Source organism: Peromyscus maniculatus, chromosome 7 (assembly GCF_049852395.1).
Source record: "Peromyscus maniculatus bairdii isolate BWxNUB_F1_BW_parent chromosome 7, HU_Pman_BW_mat_3.1, whole genome shotgun sequence".
Taxonomy (NCBI): domain Eukaryota; kingdom Metazoa; phylum Chordata; class Mammalia; order Rodentia; family Cricetidae; genus Peromyscus; species Peromyscus maniculatus.
The window spans coordinates 70020691-70044139 of record NC_134858.1 but is presented as its reverse complement, the minus strand read 5'-3'; the positions used below and the strand labels follow the sequence as shown (position 1 = coordinate 70044139).

The 23449-nt window shown below is 44.7% G+C and overlaps 1 protein-coding gene across 1 annotated transcript; it reads right to left on the bottom strand.

Annotated features, from left to right (window-relative positions):
• Positions 1 to 736: 736 nt before the first annotated feature.
• Mns1 (meiosis specific nuclear structural 1) lies at positions 737 to 18259 on the bottom strand. Its single transcript, XM_015992613.3, has 10 exons — positions 18120 to 18259; positions 17316 to 17537; positions 14176 to 14306; positions 13086 to 13188; positions 10474 to 10703; positions 9809 to 10025; positions 9435 to 9542; positions 5943 to 6200; positions 2481 to 2606; positions 737 to 1001 (listed from the first exon to the last, which is right to left on the bottom strand). The coding sequence occupies exons 1-10, from the start codon at positions 18120 to 18122 to the stop codon at positions 912 to 914; spliced, it is 1488 nt and encodes a 495-aa protein (XP_015848099.3). The 5' UTR covers positions 18123 to 18259; the 3' UTR covers positions 737 to 911.
• Positions 18260 to 23449: the final 5190 nt, after the last annotated feature.

Sequence of the window (23449 nt, the reverse complement as noted above, 5' to 3'; positions counted from 1 at the left end):
TCAAGAGAGCAAAAAGACCTAAACAGACATTGCTTGAAGACGTACAACCAACCACTAACATTCCTTTCAGGGAAATAAACAGGAAAACTACAGTGAGCAAACACCCCAGCCAGATTAAAACACCTTTATATACATGTGTGTGTATAAGCATATATATGCATATACAGTACATAACATCACATATATGATATCACACACATATATGAAATAGGAACTGGAGATGGCTCAGCAGATCTGAACACTGGCTGCTCTTGCAGATCCTCTACACCCACGTGGCAGCTCACAGCTGCCTCTAACTCCAGTTCTAGGAGATCTGACACCCCCCTTCCGGCCTCCCTCAAGCACTGCATACATGTGATGTACATACAAACATGCGGACAAATCCCCATAAACACGAAATAAAATAAAGGATAGCAACTGTTTGAGAGGCTATGGAGAAAAAGGAACCACCACGGGCTGGCTCTTGGGAATGGAAGGAGTATACACACGTCATAGCAAACAGCCAGTATGCGGGTTCCTCACGAGAATAATCATTATCAGGAATATATAAATTAAAAAAAAAGCAGTGTATTGAAGAGATATCTGCACTGTCATAAGGATGAATATACAGAGAAATCTCTGAACAATACTGGAAGCATTGACCAGTTACTTCTGTTTGGCCGCTGTGGTTCTATGGAATTCTGCAACATGGCAGCCTCGTAGAAAGTACAATGAATACAAGTGACCGATTCTGCAGTTACAGTACTGATGTCTTTAATTGTTGTCTAACTGTATAAACAGTGAAACAGGAGGAGGTTTCAGAACATGCAGACCGACACCGGGACCTGTCACCAACTGTAAACAGCAGTTACACTGACATCTAGTGGTAGCCTCTGAAAAACCCAGGTCCCATCAGCTCCCGCTGCGGATCTTCACTTCTCTCCAGCTTCATTCCTCTTCTGGTACGCTTTCCTAAACTCTTCACCAAGCATGTCGACATCGTCCTCTCTTTTAAACACTCCCTGCAAAAAAGCATTTTGTTGGTTACTTTTGAATGCGAGAGTACTTCACTGAATGCTCTTAGGGCTAGCATGCGTGGACGCAAAGCTAATAAATTAAATCCATCTAACAGGTCAATGAAGCTTAGTTTCCCAAGACTATGGCTTCACTGAGCTGCCCCCAGCTCCTGACTTGTCACCTTCAGAGTGGAGGGAGTGCAAGGGCACAGATCCACAACCATGACTGCCTACACTGCCTGGAAGGAACAAGCTTAGGGCCGCTCTGCTCCACCCTCGTCTAACCGAGCTGACGAGCTGTCATACATGCGGAGGGGTGGGAAGCGTGATTAGGCTGACCTAGGCTACATTACTGCCTGGCTACATGCTTCCTGCCTCAGTTCCAAGCTCATTTTGGGACATTAAGTTTAACTCTAATAGGTCCTGTCTGCCCTACAGAAGTATTTTTCTCACTAAAAGGTTGAAATCCAAAAGTCCTCTTAGCATTCATAGTCTATTTCATTAAATATAGCAGTCATGGTAGGTTTTAACATCAATTTATCATTTTGTATTAAATCTACCTAGCTGATGTATTAAATCTACCTAGCTGATGTATTAAATCTACCTAGCTAATTAGACTGCAAGACCCTGTGGCCAGGAACTTTTAGTAATTTTTATTCTCCTTTTATTGGTTAGGGACTGAAGACAAAACACATACTTGATTCTGCACAGTCAATAATGACCTCAAACAATATGACTTGTATGGCTTTATGAATCTCCATGTTTACATGGACTAGAAAGCTCATTATTGGCAGTCACTGTGTCTCAGATACACATGAAAATCCACTGCTTTTCGGACTTACTCTCAAAAGTGGAGGCTGCCCAGTACCTACTTACAACATTGTCTCTTACAGAGCGGACTCAGACTCAGGTCTATACATCCTCATGTGTGTCACCAATGACCAGGCTTCAATGCTTGCCCTTATATAGCCGCTCTAGGGTAGTTTGTTTTTAGATGCCCCATGCACCAGGAGAACAGAGGGCCGTAAAAGTGTTAGCTCAGGCACTGGGGATGCAGCTCACTGGATAAAGCCCTAGTGTGTGCAGGCTCTGGGCTAGATCAGCACCAAATAAGCTCAGCAAAGTAGCACAAGCCTGTAGTCCCAGCCCTCGGGAGGTAGAAGCAGGAGGACCAAAAGTTCAAGGTCATCCTCAGCTACATAGGGAGTTCCAGGCCAGGCTGCGGCTAGACCTTGTCTCAAAAAGTAAGCAAGTAAGTAAGAAATAAAAGAAGAAGTTCCATAACTCTGGCTCAGATAGCTAATAACGTTCCAAGACCAACCCTTATCATAGAGGTGTTTCAAAGGGAGTATGGGGCTTCAGCACTGGCCAGGACCTCACTGCTCCTTCAGAACAGCACGAAAGCACAGGAAGGCACACCCTCGGCCATTCTAGCAGCCGTTATTATGCGTCACGAAGATCACACGCTAAGGCAGTCTCACTCACTTTGGGGAGGTAGCCTAGCAGGTTCGTAGCATGCTCTTTGAGGAGTCTCAGCCTTTCTTCTTCAATGATCTGATTGATGCAGCCCTGCCGCTTCTGCTGGAGCTGCAATTCCTCCAGTTCCCGTTGCTGAAAATGAAAGCCAAGTGTCTTCACTGTCACAGAACACATTAATCTCTCAGCAAGTTTACACGTGAAACTATTCTTGCAGGGAACTAAATGATAATCCTGATGGGCTAACTGTAAGTTTAGAAGACAAGAGTGTATGTCTTTTACACAGATAAATATACATACCTGTAGTTTTTTAATAAAAAGATTGAATTCTTTTATTTTTTTATTTATTTATTTTACATCCTGGCTGCAGTCCCCGCCCCCTAGTCCCTCTCCCTCAACCCTCTGTCCCCCCCCCCCCATCCACTCCTCCTCCATTTCTGTTTAGGGGGACAACACACCTGTATTTTCATCATCATTTCCACCCACATTTCTGTTCTTCTTTACTCAGTAGTACGGGTGTTTGTGCCCAGGGCCCTCCACCTGCTGGGCAAGACTCTACCACTGAGCTACAATCCTAGCCCTTATGACAGCAAGTTTTAAAGAGGCAAGTATATATTTTTAGGAAAATTTTCAATCTCAAGAAAAAAAATGTATTCAAAGGAGCAATTTCCTAATAAATTCAGCAAACTTTTATGGAGCTCCCACCATATACCAGGTACCCAGGATACCCAAAACAGTTTATAGTGCAAGACAGAAAAATAAAAAAACCCAAACACATAAAAGAGACCAGGGTTGTCTGAGGATCTAGTTTTGCAAATTCAGGTGTGCAGCACGCTGCAGAGGTCAGAGTCCTAGCAAAGGAGCCCTGGTGCTTTTCTGGAGAATTCTGAACTGTTGAACACTCCCAGCCGTACAATGCAGATGTGATGCCGTCTGCTCAGTCTTAGGGCCCTCAGGGACACACAAGATTTTCCCACATACGACTACTGAGCAGGATCTGCAGTGGTGGGAACGGAGCCTGGTTTCACACAGGCCACCTAAGAACTCTCCCCAGAGCCCAGCCCAGCCCCTCTTACTGCATTTTATCAGACTGTGTAACCTCTCTAACTTGGGCACAATACAGGATTTCCTTTCTCGTGCGCTAGCCCACACTAAGTGCTCATCCCTCTGTCGAATAATTCTAAGTTAGTGCGTGAGGTTTAGAAAGGTGTGGGACAAGGGCTGAATAGATTGTGGAAAGAAACGCATTGGGGAGTAGTTAGGATGTTGTCTAAACACACACATTCTTAGAGGGAGACAGGATTACAGACACCTACTTAGGCCTCTCTCTAAAATACAAATGGGCAGTGTACTCTTTTAGGGCTGTACAGTGTCATGAATTATTAAGTTCTGTAGTTAAGACATCCACATCTGCCCCTGGGCCAAAACAAAACTGTTGCTGTTTCCAAACCCAAGTTGTATATGTGTGTCACTGGGCAGCTCTAGTGATTTCCATGTGGACATGTCTTGCTGAGCTATCTGTGAGTGTTCTGACCAGCTTCTGTAACCCCTACATATGCCGGGCCTCACTGGTCCCACCCTTTTACAGGAGAGAATTCAAGACCTTCCAGGCAATTCCAAAGTGTTTTCCTTGTCTGCCTTCTTAATTACTGTGCTAACAGCTATTGCCTTCATTAATTCAACATCTATAAATATTTACCACGTGTCAGGCACACTACACTTATAGATCATGATCTCCCTTAAAGGCTACATCCAGGCCGAGACTGATTTACACCAAGCCTAAGCAATGGAGGGTTTTATCTGATTAAGAGTCCACTGAGGCTTAAGTGTGACAGGGACAGGAGAGTTATAAAAATCACTGACTGGCAGACTGACCAGTTACAAGGAGACCAAGCAGAAACGGTAGGAAGCAGGAGAGCCTCTTGGTTTTCTGTGATTACACCATTTCCAGCCTTTTAGCTTTTTGAACATGTTTTTGGTTTTCCTCCTCATCTTAAGCTACAGTGCTCTCCACAACTCAATCCTAAACCCTGTGTGCTTTCTCGTTATTAGACCAACATCTCACATAAACCTCTTCCTGCTGCTTAATCCCAGGCAAGCACTTCTTCAACGAACAAACAAAAACAACCCCAGCTTCCCTCTAAAGGGAACTGCACAGGCGGCCTTGAGTTCGTCGTACTTGGAACCTTTGGATTATTTTGACTCCTTCCTTTCTTCCACCCTATATGCAAAGGGGAAATTATCACACAGTTTTATTTTACTTTAAAAAAAAAAAAAGAATATTCACATTCTCTCTGTCACCTCCTACTGCTGCTGTTCACAGTCCGTAGGTTAGGACTACCACTTCCGGTATGCACAGCTCTGACTGTATGCCTAGGAAGCTTCATCTCTTAAAGCATTCACACAGGACTATGTTCCTCAAACATATCCCTTCAGTGACACATGCCATCTGAGGAGTCTCTCAGTTTTGTCAATGGAACATAAATATTTAAGTCAGTATGTCAAACTTACATTCTGTTCCCTGTACAACTTCTAAATCTCCATTTCTAACAATCAACCTCCTCCGGCCACAAAAATCAATGTGAATACATACTCCTTCAAAATCAGCTCTTCCCTCTACATAATCTGTAGGACACGCCCTTCAGTCATCAGTAGCCACCTTGAGTCCTCACCTCTCCAGAACTAACTGGTCCCCTCCTCATCAGTTCTGCGGTCTGGCATCTGAGGGACCCTTCTCTATTTGCAGATACTAGCGCTTCTCACTGAGATCCAGTACATTGCTGACTGCTCTTCCTGATTCAGTATCAGCCCTTCTACATCAGCTCTCAACGCTGCCACGTGAAACATCCTTCTGCATGCCAACCTTAACACGCAATTTTCCTAATTCTCCAGTGACTTCTCTTGGGGGGGGGGGGAATCCCATCTTAATGTACGAAAGTATCATAATGTGTAATTCCTCTCTGCTAAACCAACATATACCTCCATACCTCTGTCATCATACATGAAATATACTTCATTTTTGGTTTTTCTCAACCAAGACTGTAAATTCATGGATGGCACAGATGTTGGTTCTCAGCACCAGCACATAAAAGCCTCAATAACCAGTTTCTAGATGCCTTAGTAAATGATCACTCAGTAGACTTACAGATCATGTAAGACTAGTAAACAAACACCTAACATTATATGACACGCAAACGGCTCAGTGGATAAAGTGCTTGCCACACGAGCTTGAGGACCTGAGTTCAATCCCCAGTGCTCAGGTGAAGTCAGGTGTGTGTAATTCCAGCAATCAAAGAATCCCCGGAAGCTGCAGGTGGGCGAGCCTCCAGGACCCCTACAGTGGAACTACTGAGTCCTGCTTCAAACTGCAGGGAGGACCACAAGGGAGGCTGTGCTCAGCAAACGTTTACTGAGGACTAGAAGAGCTGGTTGCTGTCCAGTGAGAACCACAGACCCCAAGGCTTTCCTTACTTTGTCTGCGAGGAACTGGCTGCGCCGTTCTTCAATGAGTTTCTCCACCGCCCGTCTGTGCTCCAGCTGCTTCATCCGTTGTTTCTGGGCATTCAGGAGCTCGATGCGGTCATCCTCGGCAAACTTGGCCAGCATGGCTTTTCTAAAGGCCTCTTCCTCCTCTTTGGCAGCCTGGAGTATTATTTCCTTCAGTGCCATTTGGTCCTCAAAGTCTTGCTTCATCTCCCTCTGCTTCTGCAGCTTCTGCTCTGCTTCCTCCTGCACAATGACGGAGCCAGAGTTAAGGGTTTCCTTGCACCTTCGTGAGAGGGCAATCTCAGCACACAGGGGGCAGAAGCAGGAGGACCAGGGGCTTGAAGCCAGTCTGGGCTAGTGAGATGCTGTCTCAGGAAACAAGAAGACGAAAGATAAGGGCAGATTTGGGTTTGATGCGCATTACAATATGAAATCACATCAACAGAATTAAGCCTCTCCATGACAACACTGCCCCACTTAAGACTATTTGAATAAAATGTCATGTTCTTTTAAAAAATTTATTTTTACTTATATGTGTGTGTCTGCGTGTGCATATGCACATGTATGTATGAGAGACTCACTAAGGCCAGACAAGGATGCTGGGTACCCCGGAACTGGAGTTACAAGTCCTTGGGTCCTCCAGGAGCAGCAGGTGCTCTAATCACTTAGTTCTATGGCATGGCAGTCATTTATTCTCAGATTTTAAGTTGTATACAGCTGCTGTCTTGTTTCTAAGCTCAGATTGAATGTGTAACTGCTTTGAGAGGACACACCAGAGTTTTCTTGAACCCTGAACAGTTCTATCATCTGTCCACACACATTTTCCAGTTTGTAACTTCTTCCCTTTGTGAAATCAAAGCTGCATGTACTCACTTTAGTATCCCAACCCTCCTATCATTCTCAAAAAACAAACCTCCAAAACAGTTTAAAAAACCAGTTATCTAGCTATGGAATTAGAAGTTTTTCAGGGAAATAGAAACTTACTGGACACAACTAAATTCCTTTCCTGTAAGCGTATACAAAAAATGTAAAAATTTTATAGTACTCATCCATCACATTCCTGACACCCAAACTCTACTAATCACGTCCTGGACTTCCTGTCCTATCACCTACCTGCTCAACCAGAGCTGGCACAAATTTTAGCTCACCTTTTCTATCCTGGTCCTCCTTGCCCGATCCGAGCACAAACTCTCGGCAGCCCATGTTGTTCACTCACTCGAGTCAGCTAATGTCCATCTGCTCTAACACCCTTAACGTCTGCACCCGCCCCCACTCTCTAGGTGATGTGCTTATGCCTTACTCATCCCATTCCCAAAGTAACAAAGCGCTTCTTCTTTCTCTTTGAGGGTCTGGGCACAGGATGTTTTATACTGAGTATTTTGTACTTACTTGCCATGTCATGCACAGACATCAAAGGCTTGGAGAAGACAGTTTAGTGTGTGACATTTAGTCTCGAATGCATCTTGAGTTTATCACATCCCTCTGCACACAGTAATGTGCTCCATATAGTACTAAATCTAATATCTATATATATTAGATTATTATATATATATGTATATATATGCATACATATATATGTATGAAGTCCTGGGAATCTACCACCTATGCAAAATTTGATTTAATTCAACAGCGAAGCCATCTTGGAAAAAAAGAGAGAGAGAGGTATTTGGCCAAAGTACTGGTCTACTGTGAAAATGCTCACACATCCTCTGCTAGGTCTGCAATGAGGACTATACTAGTTATCAGTATGAGCTGCCAAACTTCCTGTCCTTTCCTGTGTTCTAAACCTTGTTACATGGTCTTGAAACCTTCAAATCATTTGCTGTACATTGTTGGGTGGTGGTGGTGCACACCTTTAATCTCAGCACTTGGGAGGCAGAGGCAGGTGGATCTCTGTGAGTTCGAGGCCAGCCTGGTCTACAAGCAAGTTCCAGGGCTACACAGAGAAACACCCCCACCAAAAAAAAAAAAAAAAAAAAGGTCATTTGCTGTACAGTCGGTCACTCTGACTCCAGTGATTTTCCAGAGATTCTCTAGGTTCTCTGCCAGAATCACAGCATTAAACAAGGACATGTATGCAGGTGCCGCATTATGGAGAGAGTTCCAGGAAGCAGCAGTGGGAAACAGAGGGTAGCAGGAAAGAAGAAAAGCCAACACAGGGCATGCTGGGAAGATGGCTACACTGTGGGCACATAGGCTGTGCTCTCAGGACCTTCCCTGGGGGGACAGAGGAGTCATCACTCATCACTAACTGTCTGATGAGTAACTTGGTGAGGGATGGGTAGAGAGGTCTGCTCCTTGCTGCCAAAACTCTTCCCCTACTGTGGAGAAGCTGCCAGCATGGTTAATCTTACAAATGTGCCCCACAGCTGTCCCTGAATGACAAAAAAAAAAAAAAAAAAAAAAAAAAAAAAGGCGAATTTCACAGGATGCTGCCCCAGGAAAGCAGCTATCTATGAAGTTCTACTCTATCATCCATTCACAGAACATTGAGTGCTCATTAACACGCCTAAAGACTCAGTACAGCATCTTGTTCATACACCCATCATGGACATGCAGGCTACTTTCATATTTTAGCTATCAGAAATCCTGCTATGAACATTTGTGTATAAACACGTGTAAGCACAAGATCATTGATTTGTACCTATTCCTTTCTAAGAATGTACTTAAAGATAATACTGTCCACTAACCTCTGCTATATCTTACATGTTTTGCTCCATTTTTAAAAATGACCACCATTCAGTAGGAAATATCTTTCCTTTGCTCATTGCTTATCTGGAAATGCATTATTTCATTACTGTATACTTCAGGACTATATGGTCATTCTCATTACTGATCCTTCACTGTAGTGAGAAAACAGATTTGATGACTTAAGATCTTGTGACTGTAGAGAGTGTGCTTTGTGTCCTGGGAGCTGCTATTTGTTGGGTGGAGTCTTCTCTAACATCAGCTGGATCAGCGTGGTCATGCAATGCTGTCATTAGGCAGCGTACTCTGTTTCTGGGGACTCAGGCATATTAATGACAGAGGAATACTGAGATCTCCTCCTCTTCTACTTCCCCCTTTCACTCCCTCCAGTTTTCTCTCATGTATCATGAAGCTGTACTGTTAAAATTCATAGACTTTAGGATTATCACAGTTACCTGGATGGAGTTGATTAAAAACTTCCCTGCCCCGAGTTCACTTTGTCTCATATTAACACACACACCCCAGTTTGCTTTCCCCTAAATTGTCCTCCACACTGCTTTGATGTCCCTTCCATGTGTGCTCATGTAAGCTGTGTGGACTGTGAACAACATCATGTTCTTTAGGATGCTCTACTTCTATCCAATTTGACAATCTTAGTCTTCTAACTGCAGTATTTATGCTGTTGACATACAATGTAATCACGAATGTGGCTGAGTTTAACTGCGCTGTCTTCCTCTAGCTTCATCTCAGCGTTCTCTCTTTCCTAGTCACTCTCTGGCTCTGACTTACTTTCACTTTCAGTTTCAGGATCTCGGCTTGTTCCTCCTGGTACAGCTCCTGCCGGACCTGCTCCAGGTCCTCACGCTGCCGCAGCATTTCCTCCAACCTTTGGATCAGCTGTTAAGAAAACACATGTTAGCCGGGCGGTGGTGGCGCACACCTTTAATCCCAGCACTTGGGAGTCAGAGCCAGGTGGATCTCTGTGAGTCTGAGGCCAGCCTGGTCTACAGAGCAAGATCCAGGACAGGCACCAAAACTACACAGAGAAACCCTGTCTCAAAAAAAACAAAACAGAAAAGAAAAGAAAACACATGTTTAGGAAACCTGAATCAGGAAACGGCTTCAGGAGTTCTGCACTTTTTAGAAAGCAGTTCTTTTCATACCAAATTCTGACGCTGGGCCCTCTTCTCCTCACTCTGCTGGATTCTGGCCAGCCGCTCGCCTTCTCTCTGCTGCTGAATGTTGGCAAACTCGATGATTTTCCTGTTTTCTTCCTCCATCTCCTCACGCTTCCTTTGTCTCCAGAGGGCTTGCTCCTTCTGGAACTCTTCATTGTACTTCTGAATTGCATTCCTTTTTTCTAACTTTTGCTGTCTTTCCCTAAAAAGCAATCAAGGGGATGGTTTCATAGCTACAGAAATAAAACAACAAAACATAAACAACTGCTTTCGAGTCACTAATGCAGCACGCTTTCTGGGTATCAAGTATGGACTTTCCATGAATACTACCCAGCCTCTCTTCTAATGGTGACATTTAAGACATCTCACTTCAGAAAGGTGGCACTCTGTCCACAGAAGCCACCCAGTACTCTGCACTCAAGCTGTGTGCCAAGGAGAGGCATCAGAAAACAAGCGTTCTGACACATAAGACGTACAGATTTAAGAAAAACAAAGGCTTCGGCCATTTACCACTTACACACCTATTATTTATTTTTCAGATCGTCTTTTAATATTCATGCTGACCAAGACGAGGAAGAGCTGTTCAACAAATGGAACAGCTCCCGCTGGGGGCACACCCACTGGGCAGGGCCCCTCTGGGGTACACTTACACCTGGTCTTCCTCGTAGATCTTCCTGACAATTTCGTCAATCATGAGTTTCTCTTTGAGCAGCTGCTCATACGCCTCCTGCTTCCTCCTCTCCTGATCTTCAAGCTGCTTCTCGAGGTCCAGGTTGTACTGGGCCTTCTCCTTGTCCCGCAGCTCTTGCTTGGCGTTCTCTTCCTTCAGGAGTCTCTCGTGCTCCTCCATCATGGTCCTGGCTATCTCTGCATCACGTTTCTAGCGTTAAAACAACATTTATCTTCCCACTTTCGGGAGTGAACCGTTTATTACAGCACTATAAACAGACACGGTTGCACGGGACACACACACACACACACACACACACACAGACCTGTTATGTAAATATTTGTTATCTATTAGGTTACAAGCAAGAGGAAGCCTTTGTGACCTGGAGGGGGTGAGTGATGAGTCAGGTGCTGAAGGGGTGTTCCTAACCTTTGCAGAAACTCTGAGGGCAACACCTGGCAAGGATAATAAAGTCCACATTCAGAAAATACGGAGCAAGGCTGTAAGTATTCTATTAGTAACTCTTGGGCCGCCCAGCCCCTGCCTCCTCTGTAAGCTGATCTCGGCAGTGTTGGTGACTGACGCCACTGTTCACCAGCTGCCGTGGACACCCCTCCTGCCCAGCTGCTGCTCAAGGGCTCGGAAGAACTCTCAAGCTCCCCTGGCTGAAGCTCCTCTGCCACACATGCTCCTCTGTTATTTACTAAGGCTCAGTGTGGGGATGTCAACTGCAAAGGTCACCTACGTCCCCGTGACGGTTCTCTCCATTTTCACTCCCACTGAGTTACAGACGAGCCTTTCTTTTCCGCAGCATTTCCAAACCGCCTAATTCATAAGTTTAAACATACTGGAGTAATGACTCAAACTACCCTCTGTGTGACCACATCCCAAATGCAGGCACAGTTCGCAGACTGGAAAACAAATGTGGTAATCCCTAAAGTAGCTGGCGGGCATCATGCATGCCGGGTTATCATGACTTAAACAAAAGTTCTCTTGTCTTGGCTCATACGGCATTACCTTCTTCTAGAATATGTAAGATAGCAAAAAATATATATATGACAACAAAAATGTATATAGATTACCACAGACTTGAAGAACACACTGTGCTCTAACATTACAGGTAAGAACACTAGCTAGGGCTGGACAGATGGCTCAGGCCAGGAAAAGCACTTACCGCTCTTCACGTGAGCTGGGTTCAGTTCCCAGCACCCACAGTAGGCAGCTCACAACCACTTGCAACTCCAACTCTGGGAACCCAGTTCCCCCTACTGGACACCATGGGCACTGCATGCATACAGTGCATGTAGATAAGCAAGCACACACACACACACACACACACACACACACACACACACACACACACACACACAAAATAAATAAAAATAAAAAAAGACCTAACAAGTATATAGATCTTCCATTTGTTAAGTCCTAGGAGTATATGACTCTAATTTTGTGAGTCAATTTTGGTGTAGAAGATAGTAGCAACTTTGGAAATCAAATATCTACAATGACTATGCATGACTTCATCTATCACAGTAATTAAAACTACAAACAACTGAACAAACTGTACATTATGTTCTACTTCAACATTGAAAAAACAGAATGATACAGCTCACATACAGGTCTCCACATTTTCCTCAGGTTGTCATGGTTAGCAGCATGGGCTAGAAGAGTGGTTCTCAACCTCTGGGTCTCGACCCCTCTGGGTTGAATGACCTTTCACAGGGGTCACACACCAGATGTTCTGCACATCAGATATTTACATTATGATTCATAACAGGAGAAAAATTACAGTTATGAAGTAGCAATAAAATAATTTTATGGTTCAGGGGTCACCACAACATGAGGAACTGTGTTAAAGGGTCACAGCATTAGGAAGGTTGAGAACCACGGTTCTAGAATCTTCTAAAGTAGCCTTTTTTAGGAGTTCTCATGCTGCACCACACTGGTTTAAATATTGTGTTATCACGTCTATAATCCTATGTGTATAAACATGTTTGCTGGTAGTCACAATCCACATGTATAAACACATGTAACTGGCCCATCTGTGAAAATGAGCTCAGGCGATACCATGCACCTTGGTTTTATGTGTTAACTCAGCAAGTCTTATTTTCTTACTCATGACATGGCTGCTGGAATACCTCCAGAAACTTGCTCTCCTGGGAACAACCTTGCCTTCAAGAGGTGGACAAGGATGAAAACAGAAAACCAGGAAAACAAGGTTACCTCAGAAAACAAGAGTTAGAACGGGGGCTAGAAACAGAGGCCTGGGGAAAGGAGAGGCTTCTAAAACCACAAGCTATAAATACTCAAGGATAAAAAGTGGGAAAACATAGTCACCACATTTTAGGACCCAGCTGGACTGTGTTGGCTTGTCACGGTAAAAGTTCAAGAACACAGTCAGTGTGGGACGTGAGTTACCTGGGCCTGAGGGCCCCAGCGTTCAGGCAAGCTCAGCTGTGGACATCACTGAGAGTCTGAACATTACAGTCTGGGGACCCTGGCTGAGGAGGTTCCTCACAGAGCACTCTCTCACAACCTGGCCTGAGTACCAGGTAAAAATGACTGCACAGAAACCCGAGGCAGCTTTACCATTTGCTCGTATTTGATGGCGTCCCTCTCGACAATCTGGGCAGCTCTCTCTTTATTCATGTAAGCGGCTTTCAATTTCTGTTCCAATTCTCTGAGTTCCAAACTGTGGGGGAAATGCAACTTTAAACTTGAAGACAATAAAAGAATTCAGCTTCACAGATAATTTGGTGAGTTCTTATTCACTCAAAGCACACAACTGGTATCACTCAAGTCCACAGTTAACTCATCACATTTAACAGACACTTAAAGGTTAGCCCTTAAGCCTTCTGCTTGAGAAGGATTACTCTTTTCTAATTCAATCTTCCTGTACATGTATTTATTTACTTTAATTTGTGGCAATCTTTTCCTTCCACCCTGTGGATCTGAGATCAAACCCAGGCCTTCAACCTTGGCAGTAGGTTAGTATTAAATTACCTTTGCTACCACATTTTATTCTATCCTAGAGAAGTCGACTCCATCTTTATCTCCAGCCCTGGTGCCCCTAAATCTTGACTTAATTTAATCTTAAGCAGCATTGAGAAATGTATTATAGGGCAAGGAGCGGTGGCAATTTTCCTAGAACCCAGAACTTGGGAAACAAAAGCAGGTGGATCTCTGAGTTTGAGGCTAGCCTGCTCTACACAGGGTGTTCCAAGCCATCTAGGGCAGAACAGTGAGACCCCATCGCAAACAAAAACAATGACAAAAGGCGAGTATTCTAGATTCTGTAAGTCAGGATTTCTGTAATCAGCAATCATTTTAAAGTTCACCCTTATGGGAAAAGGCCGAAGGGAACTGATACTGAGTTTCCCATCAACACTCACGCTTACTTCTATTAATGCAGCTGAGTTTCTCAACTACTTCTGTGGGTTGAGGCTATGAGTCAGTGGTGCGGCACTTGTCTAGCACACGGAAGGCCCTGGGTTCAATACCCGGCACCACAACAAACGAAAGTAGTTGAAATGAGCATCTGTGAGTTAATGCGGTATTTCCAGGAAAAACATGAACTCTAAGGGCAATGATCTGATGAAGAGTCTCAGCTTCCGGTGCTAAGGGTGACACAAGGTGCAGAGACAGACGGGACAAACGCAAGGGGCGGAGACCACACCACCTGTTCTCTCTCACTTGCTGCCTCATCTTCTCGTCCTTCAGGCTTTCATGCTTCAGTCTGGCCAGCTCGTTTGCAAGTCTCTCTTCTTCCTGCTCAAGCTGCCGCTCCCTCAACATCCTGTTCTCTTCCGCCTGGGCAGAGAAGTGCACGCTTAGTTACCTCCATCCTCAGCGCAGACTTCTCCCTGTCAACGCGGCCTGGGCTTCAGAACAGCAAGCCACGCGCCCTGACGGCAACAGTCAACTGTGTACTTTAAATAAAAAAATATTTCAACAAGTAACATTTCAAATACCTTACCATAGAAAAATTAGATATTACCAACAGTGTGAGGAATATTAATGCACCTATATCTTCATTCTTTTCTAAATTTACCAATATTTTACAATTCTTTCTCTACTCTGGAATTTCATTCAAATTTTCTTATTCTCGCGTTATCTCTGCCACAGTATTTTAAATCAAATCCCAGGTGGCTGGAGAGATGCTCAGAGGTTAAGGGCACTGGCTGCTCTTGCAGAGGACCAGGTTTGGTTCCCAGCACCCACATGGCGGCTCACACCCATCTGTTCCAGAGGCTCTGAAGCCCTCCCTCTTCTGACTTCCTTGGCGCAGACATGCACACAGTGCACACATTCACATAAAAATAAACACAGCTTTAAAAAACAGATAAATAAGACATAGCCTTGGCCACTCTGCCCGCTGTGGAAACAGCTCCGTGTGGATCTACCTGAGAAGAATTTCTTTTTCGTGACCACACCACAAATTAGCAATATTTCCTGAGTGAGGTCTAAGGTCTTGCCCACATTCATTCCCCAACTATCTCCAAGATGCTTTTGTCAAAACCAAACAAGGTCCACACATTGTTATCTATTTATCATGTATACAGCATGTATGACTGCAGGCCAGAAGAGGGCACCAGATCTCGTTACAGATGGTCGTGAGCCACCATGTGGTTGCTGGGAATTGAACTCAGGACCACTGGAAGAACAGTCAGTGCTCTTAACCTCTGAGCCATCTCTCCAGGCCCCACACATTGTATCTAATTGTCTTTCTCAGTCTCCTCTATTTTACAGATTGGTCACACTCCCACACCCCCACACCCCTACACCCCCCACCCCACACATACTTTTTATCCCCTAAGCCAATGATCTGTAGTGATTAGAGCCTGTCTAAGTTAGGGTTTCCATTGCTGTGATAAAACACATGACCAAAAGCAACTTGGGAAGGAGAGGATTGATTTCAGCTCACAGTTAGTTCCGCATTATCGTCCATAATGAGCAGGAACGTGGAGGCAGGAGCTGATGCAGAGGACAAGAAAGGATGCTTCTTAGTGGCTTGCTCCTCATGGCTTGCTCAGCCTGCTTTCTCACAGAATCTACGATGGCCAGCCCATGGGTAACCTGATCACAGTCAGCTGGATCCACCCACATCAACCATTAATCAAGGAAAAGGATCCACAGGCCAGTCTGGTCACTTCCTCAATTGGGGTTCTCTCTTCCTAAATGACTCTAGCTTGTGTCAAACTGACATAAAACTATCGTACTGTATCTCCTGTGTTCTCTGGTTCTCTCTCAGGCCTCCCCTACACTGGCCTCTCTTCTGTGGTCTGTAAAATGGCAGGCAGATATGGAGGCCTCATTGCTTTCTGAGTTAGGAAGCACATGGTGATGCAGGCCTGTGACCTAGAACTCAGGAGGCCAAGGCAAGAACACCACCAGACAGCCAAGCCTAGCTTGCTCTCAGACTGAGTTCCAGGCCAGGGCTACATATCAAGACTGTCTCAAAAGTAAATAAACCAAGAAACAAAACAAAAATAACACATGAAAAATTATTAGCCATCAAGAAATGCAGATTAGGAATTGGAGAGATGGACCTGAGTTTGGTTCCCAGCACCCACCTCAGGTGGCTCGCCATTACCTGTTACTCCAGATCCACTGCATTCCCATGAATATATCTACACATCTACACACAATTAAAAATAATAAAAACAAATATTTTACAAAGCAAATTAAAATTACACTGGGATATCAGCATACGTACTGGAACATCCACTTAAAACACACATACACACACACACACACACACACACACACATACACACACACACTTAAAAAAAAAAACAAAACCCAGTGGTGCTACCACACAGTGAGAAACTGTACTGTGCACATGTTTCTGGGTGAGAATGTAAACCAGCACAGGCACTCTGGAAATAAGTCTGGTGCTCTGTCATAAAGCTGACATACAATTACCACAGAATAAAACAACTACATTCTTAAGCACTTGTCTCAGGAAAAGGAAACACATTTACTTAAAAATCTGTATTTAAATACTTATGGCAAATTTATTCATAATGTCCAGTATTGGAAATTCCTCCTAAGGTGACGGTCAAGTACATTGTGGTACATACACACTACAGAACACTGTACTTGGCAATAAAAAGGAAATAAGCCATAAAAATAAATAATAAAACATATATAAAATACAATACTGGACACATAGCACACTTAATAAATGCTCAAAACAATAAAATATGAGGACACTCTTTTCACACTTACGAGACTCCACCTCTGTTTCCTCTACTGCAGTCTCCTAAAAATATTTAGAAACACTCATGATAGATTTAGCCAGTAGATCAGGATATAAACACATGTATATGGTGCCTGAATTCTTCAAAAATTAAAAATATAAATAAATGCATACCTCATACATACGTTCATCTCCTCCTGTTTAATGATGTCTATGTTTAATGTCAGGAGTTTTTAAAAAGGAATTCTTAAATTTTTTATAAGACACTTATAGAAGGCAACAGTTGTACCCACATAAACAAAATTGTGACGTGAACAATTATACATTTCATATTTATGTTCAATATCAAGAATGCTTATTCTTGCCACACACTGTTCTAAAGGTTTCACATTTGCTCCTTATTAAAGCAATCCTAGGCAGGGAGTACCATTATTGGATTTTATCAATAAGGCATAAAACTGACCGACCAACTGACCCTAAGTTCTTCAGCTGAAATAACCAGGACTCAGAAGGATTCAGTCAGCTCCCAGCTTCTCAATTTCCTCAACACCAGGACTGGCAGTCTTCTTCCAAATTTTCCAAATGAAGAAAACTGAACAACGACCCCTGAAACTCACTTTTTGGATGGCTTCTTCCATGTCCAGCTCAAACTGCTCATTCTGCAGCACTCGGAGGAGTCTCTTCCGTTCAACCCTCTCGTCGTTTTCATTTTGCACGACCTGGTTCCTGGCTTGCCTCTCTAACTTATCCAAGATTTGTATATGCAACGATCTGCGGAAGTTTTCATCTACTAACTTCTGGTGCCGCTCACTAAAGCTCAGAACTCTCTTTTTGGGGTCCTATGATGCGGGGGAAGGAAAATACACATAATTCAATATTGCACGATCCCTTTTTCCAAAAGATACTGCTGAAAATCCCTATAACAAACGATGTAAAAATAGGCAACAGTCTGAGGGGTCTTCGGCCCCCTTCCTGAATTCATAGTACACCAGATGGAAGTTCAAATGTGATAGGGTAACATAATGATGTACTGATTAAATTGGTACTAATAATATTCCCTGTTTTGTAGGCGAAGCAGGAAAAGCTGAAGTAACTTAACTCAAAATTCAACAGTACCAGTGAGAGCAAATAACGTCAAGCCCTCCAGCTGCAGCTTTACCACCACTCAGAGAGTTGCCCCCCAAAAAAGCAGATTTTAAGATGTATCTATACCGGTGGGAGGGGGAAAAAGTGCAGAAAAGCCTGGAGCGTCCCTCAGGAAACAACCCAGAACCTTCTAGAAAGCAAATCAAAGCCTCTCACTGAGCTCTCGGATTACGCACTTTGAACTATATTTCAGAGGTAGCGAGCTCTAGACTGTAAATAAAGATGCAGTTGGGAGGTCCCCAGTCCCTGCCCCGGCCGGCCTCCAAGCTGCTCACCATCGTTAGCTGACTTTAAACTTCCTCCAGACGGGTGTCTCCTGCCTCAACTGCAAACGCGTCTTCCCGAGCAGCAGCCGCCTCCGCACAGTGTTTACGCTGTGTCCCGGCAACCGCCAGAGCGCGCCGCCCGCCCAAGCGGGAGCCAGCCTCCCATTGGCTGGCACACTATCCAATCAGCTCGGGGAATCTTCGTTGCCAGGCAGGCGCCTCCTTCTATAGGACCAAACCAGAAGGCGCGAAGTTCGGTCGCTGAGCCCTAGCAGGAGCCGCTTTCATCCAAGGGGAGTTCATTTCCGCCGTCTGGAGCCCAGCTGAAGCCTCAAGGGACGGACGGACGGACGGACGGACATACACAAAAAAGCAAAGCAAAACAAACAAACAAAACCCACCCCACCCTCGGACTTCTCACTGCGATGGACTAAGGGAGTGAGTGTCCTCCCTCGAGCATCCCCAGGTCCTGGCGAGCTGCCCAACGCGGGTGCTGGGCCCTGAACTCAGGTCCTCTGGAAGAGCAGCGAGGGCTCTTGAGCCCCGAGCCATCGCTCCAGTCCTGATAAACTCATTTTAGAGATGATGTATTTTGAGAATTCAGAGACACGGATGAGACCTGTTTACTTCCCTAGAGCAGAAGCCACTGGATAGCTAGGGGAGCTAGTGGAAATCACACGTGGTGATCTTGAGGAGCTGCAAGAGACCAGTGTGAGGATGGAGAGCATGGCGTAAAAGCAGAGCGGGTGTGGCTGCCCCTGCCATCCCAGTGCTCTGGGAGACAAGCGCCCCCTCAAGCAGGCTGGCTAGCTACCTTTTTATACAGCCCAGGGCCACCTGCCTGGGGGTGGCACCACCCACTGTGGGCTGGGCAATTCTACATCAATCAGGAAAATGGCCTACAGACCAATCTGTTGGTGGCAATTCTTCAACTGAGACTCCCTCCTCCCAGGTGTATCAAGTTGACAACCAAGAGACGCTATCACGCATGACTAGAATATATTGTATAAAATTTTTTTAAAAAAAGATTGGCCACCATTATCATATATATAAAACTGACTGTGGGGCACATACAATGCAAAACGTTTTTGAACTCAGGATGCAACTAAATGCCTTGGGATTCTACAAAAAAAAATAATAAATGTGGCTTAGGTATAAGTAATTTTAAATTTTAACTAATATACACAAACAAAAAGTTGTGTGTGTTATGGACCATCATGTAATGTCCTGATGCAGGGATGGATTACATAATTTTGTTCGTTTGCTTTTTTTGTTTTTCGAGACAAGATTTCTCTGTGTAGCTTTGGCGCCTGTCCTGGATCTCACTCTGTAGACCAGGCTGGCCTCGAACTCACAGAGATGCACCTGGCTCTGCCTCCTGAGTGCTGGGATAAAAGGTGTGCGCCACCACCGCCCAGCTACACTGCATAATTTTAAATCAGTTACTATACATCAAACATTATTTCTTCAGGGTAAAACTAAAAACATTATCTCTGCCTTTTTGTAATGCACAGCACGATACTGTTGTAACCCATTTGCTGCTACACCTGTATGTCTGACTGTCTTAGTAACTGCTGTCCAGACTCTCCCCATGTCTCCCTGCCCTTACCCCCCTCAGCCTCTGTTTTCACTAGTCCACTTACAATCCACGAGAGCAGCACTCTTGAAGACTATGTGTTCACACAGTCGTGCATTATCTTCTTTTTGTCTTGATAAGAATTTCTTGAGATTTGATTTTCTGTGCCCGGGAGGTTTCCCTGCGTGTGTGTCTGTGCACCACTTGTGTGCCCGGTGCCCACCGACACCAGAGAACGGTATCGGCTCCCCTGGAACCGGAGTGAGAAATGGTTACTGGAGCTGCCGTGTGGGTGCTGGGAACCAGACCCAGGTCCTCTGCAAGAGCAGGCAGTGCTCTAAACCGCCGAGCCATCTCTCCAGCCCGGCTGCAGTCACGCAACATCTGTGTCGAGCACCTGATCATTGCAGCTGACCTCTCCAGTTCCCTCCACACTGCCACCAATGACAAGGCCTCGCTCTTCTCTATGATTTGCCCATCTGTCGGGTGATGGACACAGGTTGTTGCCACGACATGTGAGTTCAGAGGCTCTTCAGCATACTGATTCCATTTCCTTTGGATATATACCTACTAGGGACGTGGTGAGATAAGACAGTGGTTCTACTTTTGACTTTGGGGGAACCGCGATACTGTATTCTGTAGTGGCCATACTGATTCCCATTCCCATCAACAGTGTACAAATTCCCCTCTCTGTGCTCTCAACGATGTTTATTGCCTTTCGTCTTTTTGAAAACCATTCTTGCTGTGGTGAAGTGACATCTTCTCATTGCTGGTTTAACTTGCATGCCCTGGATCATTAATCATTAGTGATGTTGGGAGAGATACTTTTCCACGTTGGCCTCTTTTATGGCTTTGGTGTTGGGAATGTCTATTTAGACCCATTGCCTTTTTAAAAAAACAGGTTTTGTGTGAATGTGCTATTGATTTTGAGTTCTGTATTAGCCAAGTTTTGTTCGTTGCTGTGATAAAACTCTGACCAAAAGCAGTCTGGGGAGGAAAGGGACTTTTTGGCTTACTGGTTGCAGTCAGTCATCTAGGAAAGTTAAGGCTGGAACTCAGGCGTGAAGGCAGACACTGAGGCAGAGACCGTGGAGGACTGCCGCTTTCTGGCTTGCTTGTCTACTTGTGTTATACATCCCAGGCCCACTTGCCTAGGGATGGTCCCACAGGCATGCCCACAGGGCAGCATGACAGATACAATTGAGAGCCCTCATCCCAAGTGGCTCTAGTTTGTCAAGTGGAAAAAAACTAATGAACATGCTTGTATATTCTGGATGTCACCTCCTTGTCAGATGCATAACTGTGAAGACTTCCCTCTGTAACACATGTTGTAGCTGTATTCTGATTCTGTTCATTATTTCCTTTGTGGGCCAGAAACTTTGTGGTTTGACATAAGTCTTGTGTCCGCTTTTGTTTTGGTTTCCTACATATAAGGGTAATCACGTGGTATTTTCCCCCCTTAATTCTTTTTTTTTTTCTCCTGGTAGCACCATGGTTTCAGGCACATGTGGATCTTTGACCTGCTTTCAGTTGAGTTTCAAGCTGGTGAGTGACGGCAGTCTAGTCACGTTCCTCTGCACATGGACATCCGGTTTCCCCAGCACCCCGAACTGAAAAGACTGCCCTTCTCTCAGCGGATTCTGGGGGCTCTCACAATGAGCTACAGTGAGCGGCCTGCAGATGGTGGGTTACTTCCGGCTTTCTATTCTGTCGCCCGGTCAGGGAAGCCAGCCGTGTTGAGTGACACTTCCACGTTGTTTGATACAGCAGCGTTTTCACAGGCTTTGGAAGCCGGGCATACAATGCCTCCTGCTTTCTTCATCGCGTTCCTCCTGACTTTGACTTGTACAGCTTCTCGTCAAGCAGCTTCTCACTAAAACGTGTTCACCGGCCTGTCACCGGCCAACACTCTCTTCAACCTTGACATAGTCCAGTCATTTAAAGCAGTTCCCAGCATTTATCAGACTTAAGCATTTGCTCGGTGAACAGATGGTTGAGGTCATATCGCTGTTTTGCATGTAGAGACAGAGCTACCTAGAAATCGCTTTTCTGAGGGATTAGTCTTCACTAGCCCAGTGGGAATTATGACATTGATTTTTTTTATCTCTCTTTTCTGAAAACAAACTTTTTGTTTCATTTTTCTACCTCAGTTCTCCTGGTTTCTGCTTTATCATCAGTATTTCTTCCCTTCTGTTTTCTTTGGGTGTAGCTTTATTTTTCCAGTTTCTTAATGCAAAGGCTTAAATATTTGAGGCCATTTATTTTAAGTACAAGCAAATATTGTTTTCCCTAAGCCTTAGCTGCCTCTCATATAGATTTCTGATAGGCTGTGTTTAGCACTCATTTGTTGATAGGCTTATTAGTTGATCATTGAGGGGTCTTAATAACTTTTCTATGGCATTGATAAAACACTCCGACCAAGGCAACTTAAAAGAGAAAGCATTGCCGGACGGTGGTGGCGCCCGCCTTTATTCCCAGCACTCGGGAGGCAGAGGCAAGCAGATCTCAGAGTTCAAGGTCAGCCTGGTCTACATAGAGACATAGAGGACAGCCAGGATTACACAGAGAAGCCTGCCTCAAACACACACACACACACACACACACACACACACACACACACACACACACACGGGGGGGGGGGGGGGCGGGGAGCTGCATTTAATTTGACCTATGGTACTAGAGGGCTGCAGTCCATGACTGTGAAGTGGAGGCAGAGTGGCAAGACAGGCTCTCATCTAGGTCTGCCAGTGGGAGAGAGTGAACACACGGGGGAAGTCCCACCCCCACGACACACCTCTTCCAGCAAGGCCACGCCTCCTAAATAGATCCTTCCCAAATAGCTGCCGACTGGGGACCAAGCATTCAAATGCCTAAGACTTAGAGAGAACGCCTCATTCAAACCTTGACACTGAGTTACTTAGAAATGTCCACTTCTCCTTGGTTTCTGGTTGAGTTCCACGATGGCCAAAGAACACATTTTGGTGGCTTCCATTCTTCTAAATCTGTAGTGGCTTATCATGCAGCGTGCAGTCCATCCTGGTGTCTGTTCCATGTGCACTTGAAAACTATGTTCTGAAAAACAGTGTGGTCTGCTGTTGATGGGTCCACAAGGCCAAGTTGGTTAAAGACACAGTCTGGCATCTTCACAGTGTTTCTGTCTTATCAGTTACCATGGTGTGTTAAAGCTGCTGGGTGTGATTACGGATTGTTTCTCTTCTTAGCTTTTGTTTTTTTGTTTCAGACATGTGTCTCCTGGGAGTCTGTGGGTGCATATAATTTGGGATTATCTTCATGTTCTGGTAACGCTGGCCTTGATAATAATGTTGGCTCTGAGGTCTGTTTGATACTAGCCATCCAAGATGTTTTGTTTCATTTTTAGGTGATATTCCCATGCATAGTTTTCTTTACACTTTACATTGGCTCTGCATCTTTGTACTTACTCAGTGGGAACAGTGAACATGTCTTTGTGGTTAAAGTGACTGTGGCCAGGGTTATTTATTTGGTCCGACAACCTAGCTTTCAATTGGTTTGTGTATGCCATTTACGTGTGATGTCGTTCTCGGCAGACATGGATAGAGACTACATTATGATATGTTTTAAGTATGTGTTGGGCCAGTGAAATGGTTCAGTGGAAAAGGCACTGGCCACCAAGCCTGATGACCTGAGTTTCAGCTCCAGGACCCACATGATGGAAGGAGAGAACCAATTCCCACAAAGTTGTCCTCTGACCTCCATACTCACATTGTGACCCATGCATGTGCAC

Excerpts from the sequence above, each read along its gene's own strand:
- Mns1 (XM_015992613.3), bottom strand. Across the intron at positions 13,189-14,175 it reads CAGCAAGTGAGAGAGAACAG|TTTGGAACTCAGAGAATTGG; the intron begins GTGGTGTGGTCT and ends TTTCCCCCACAG. Across the intron at positions 2,607-5,942 it reads GCCAGTTCCTCGCAGACAAA|CAACGGGAACTGGAGGAATT; the intron begins GTAAGGAAAGCC and ends TTTCATTTTCAG.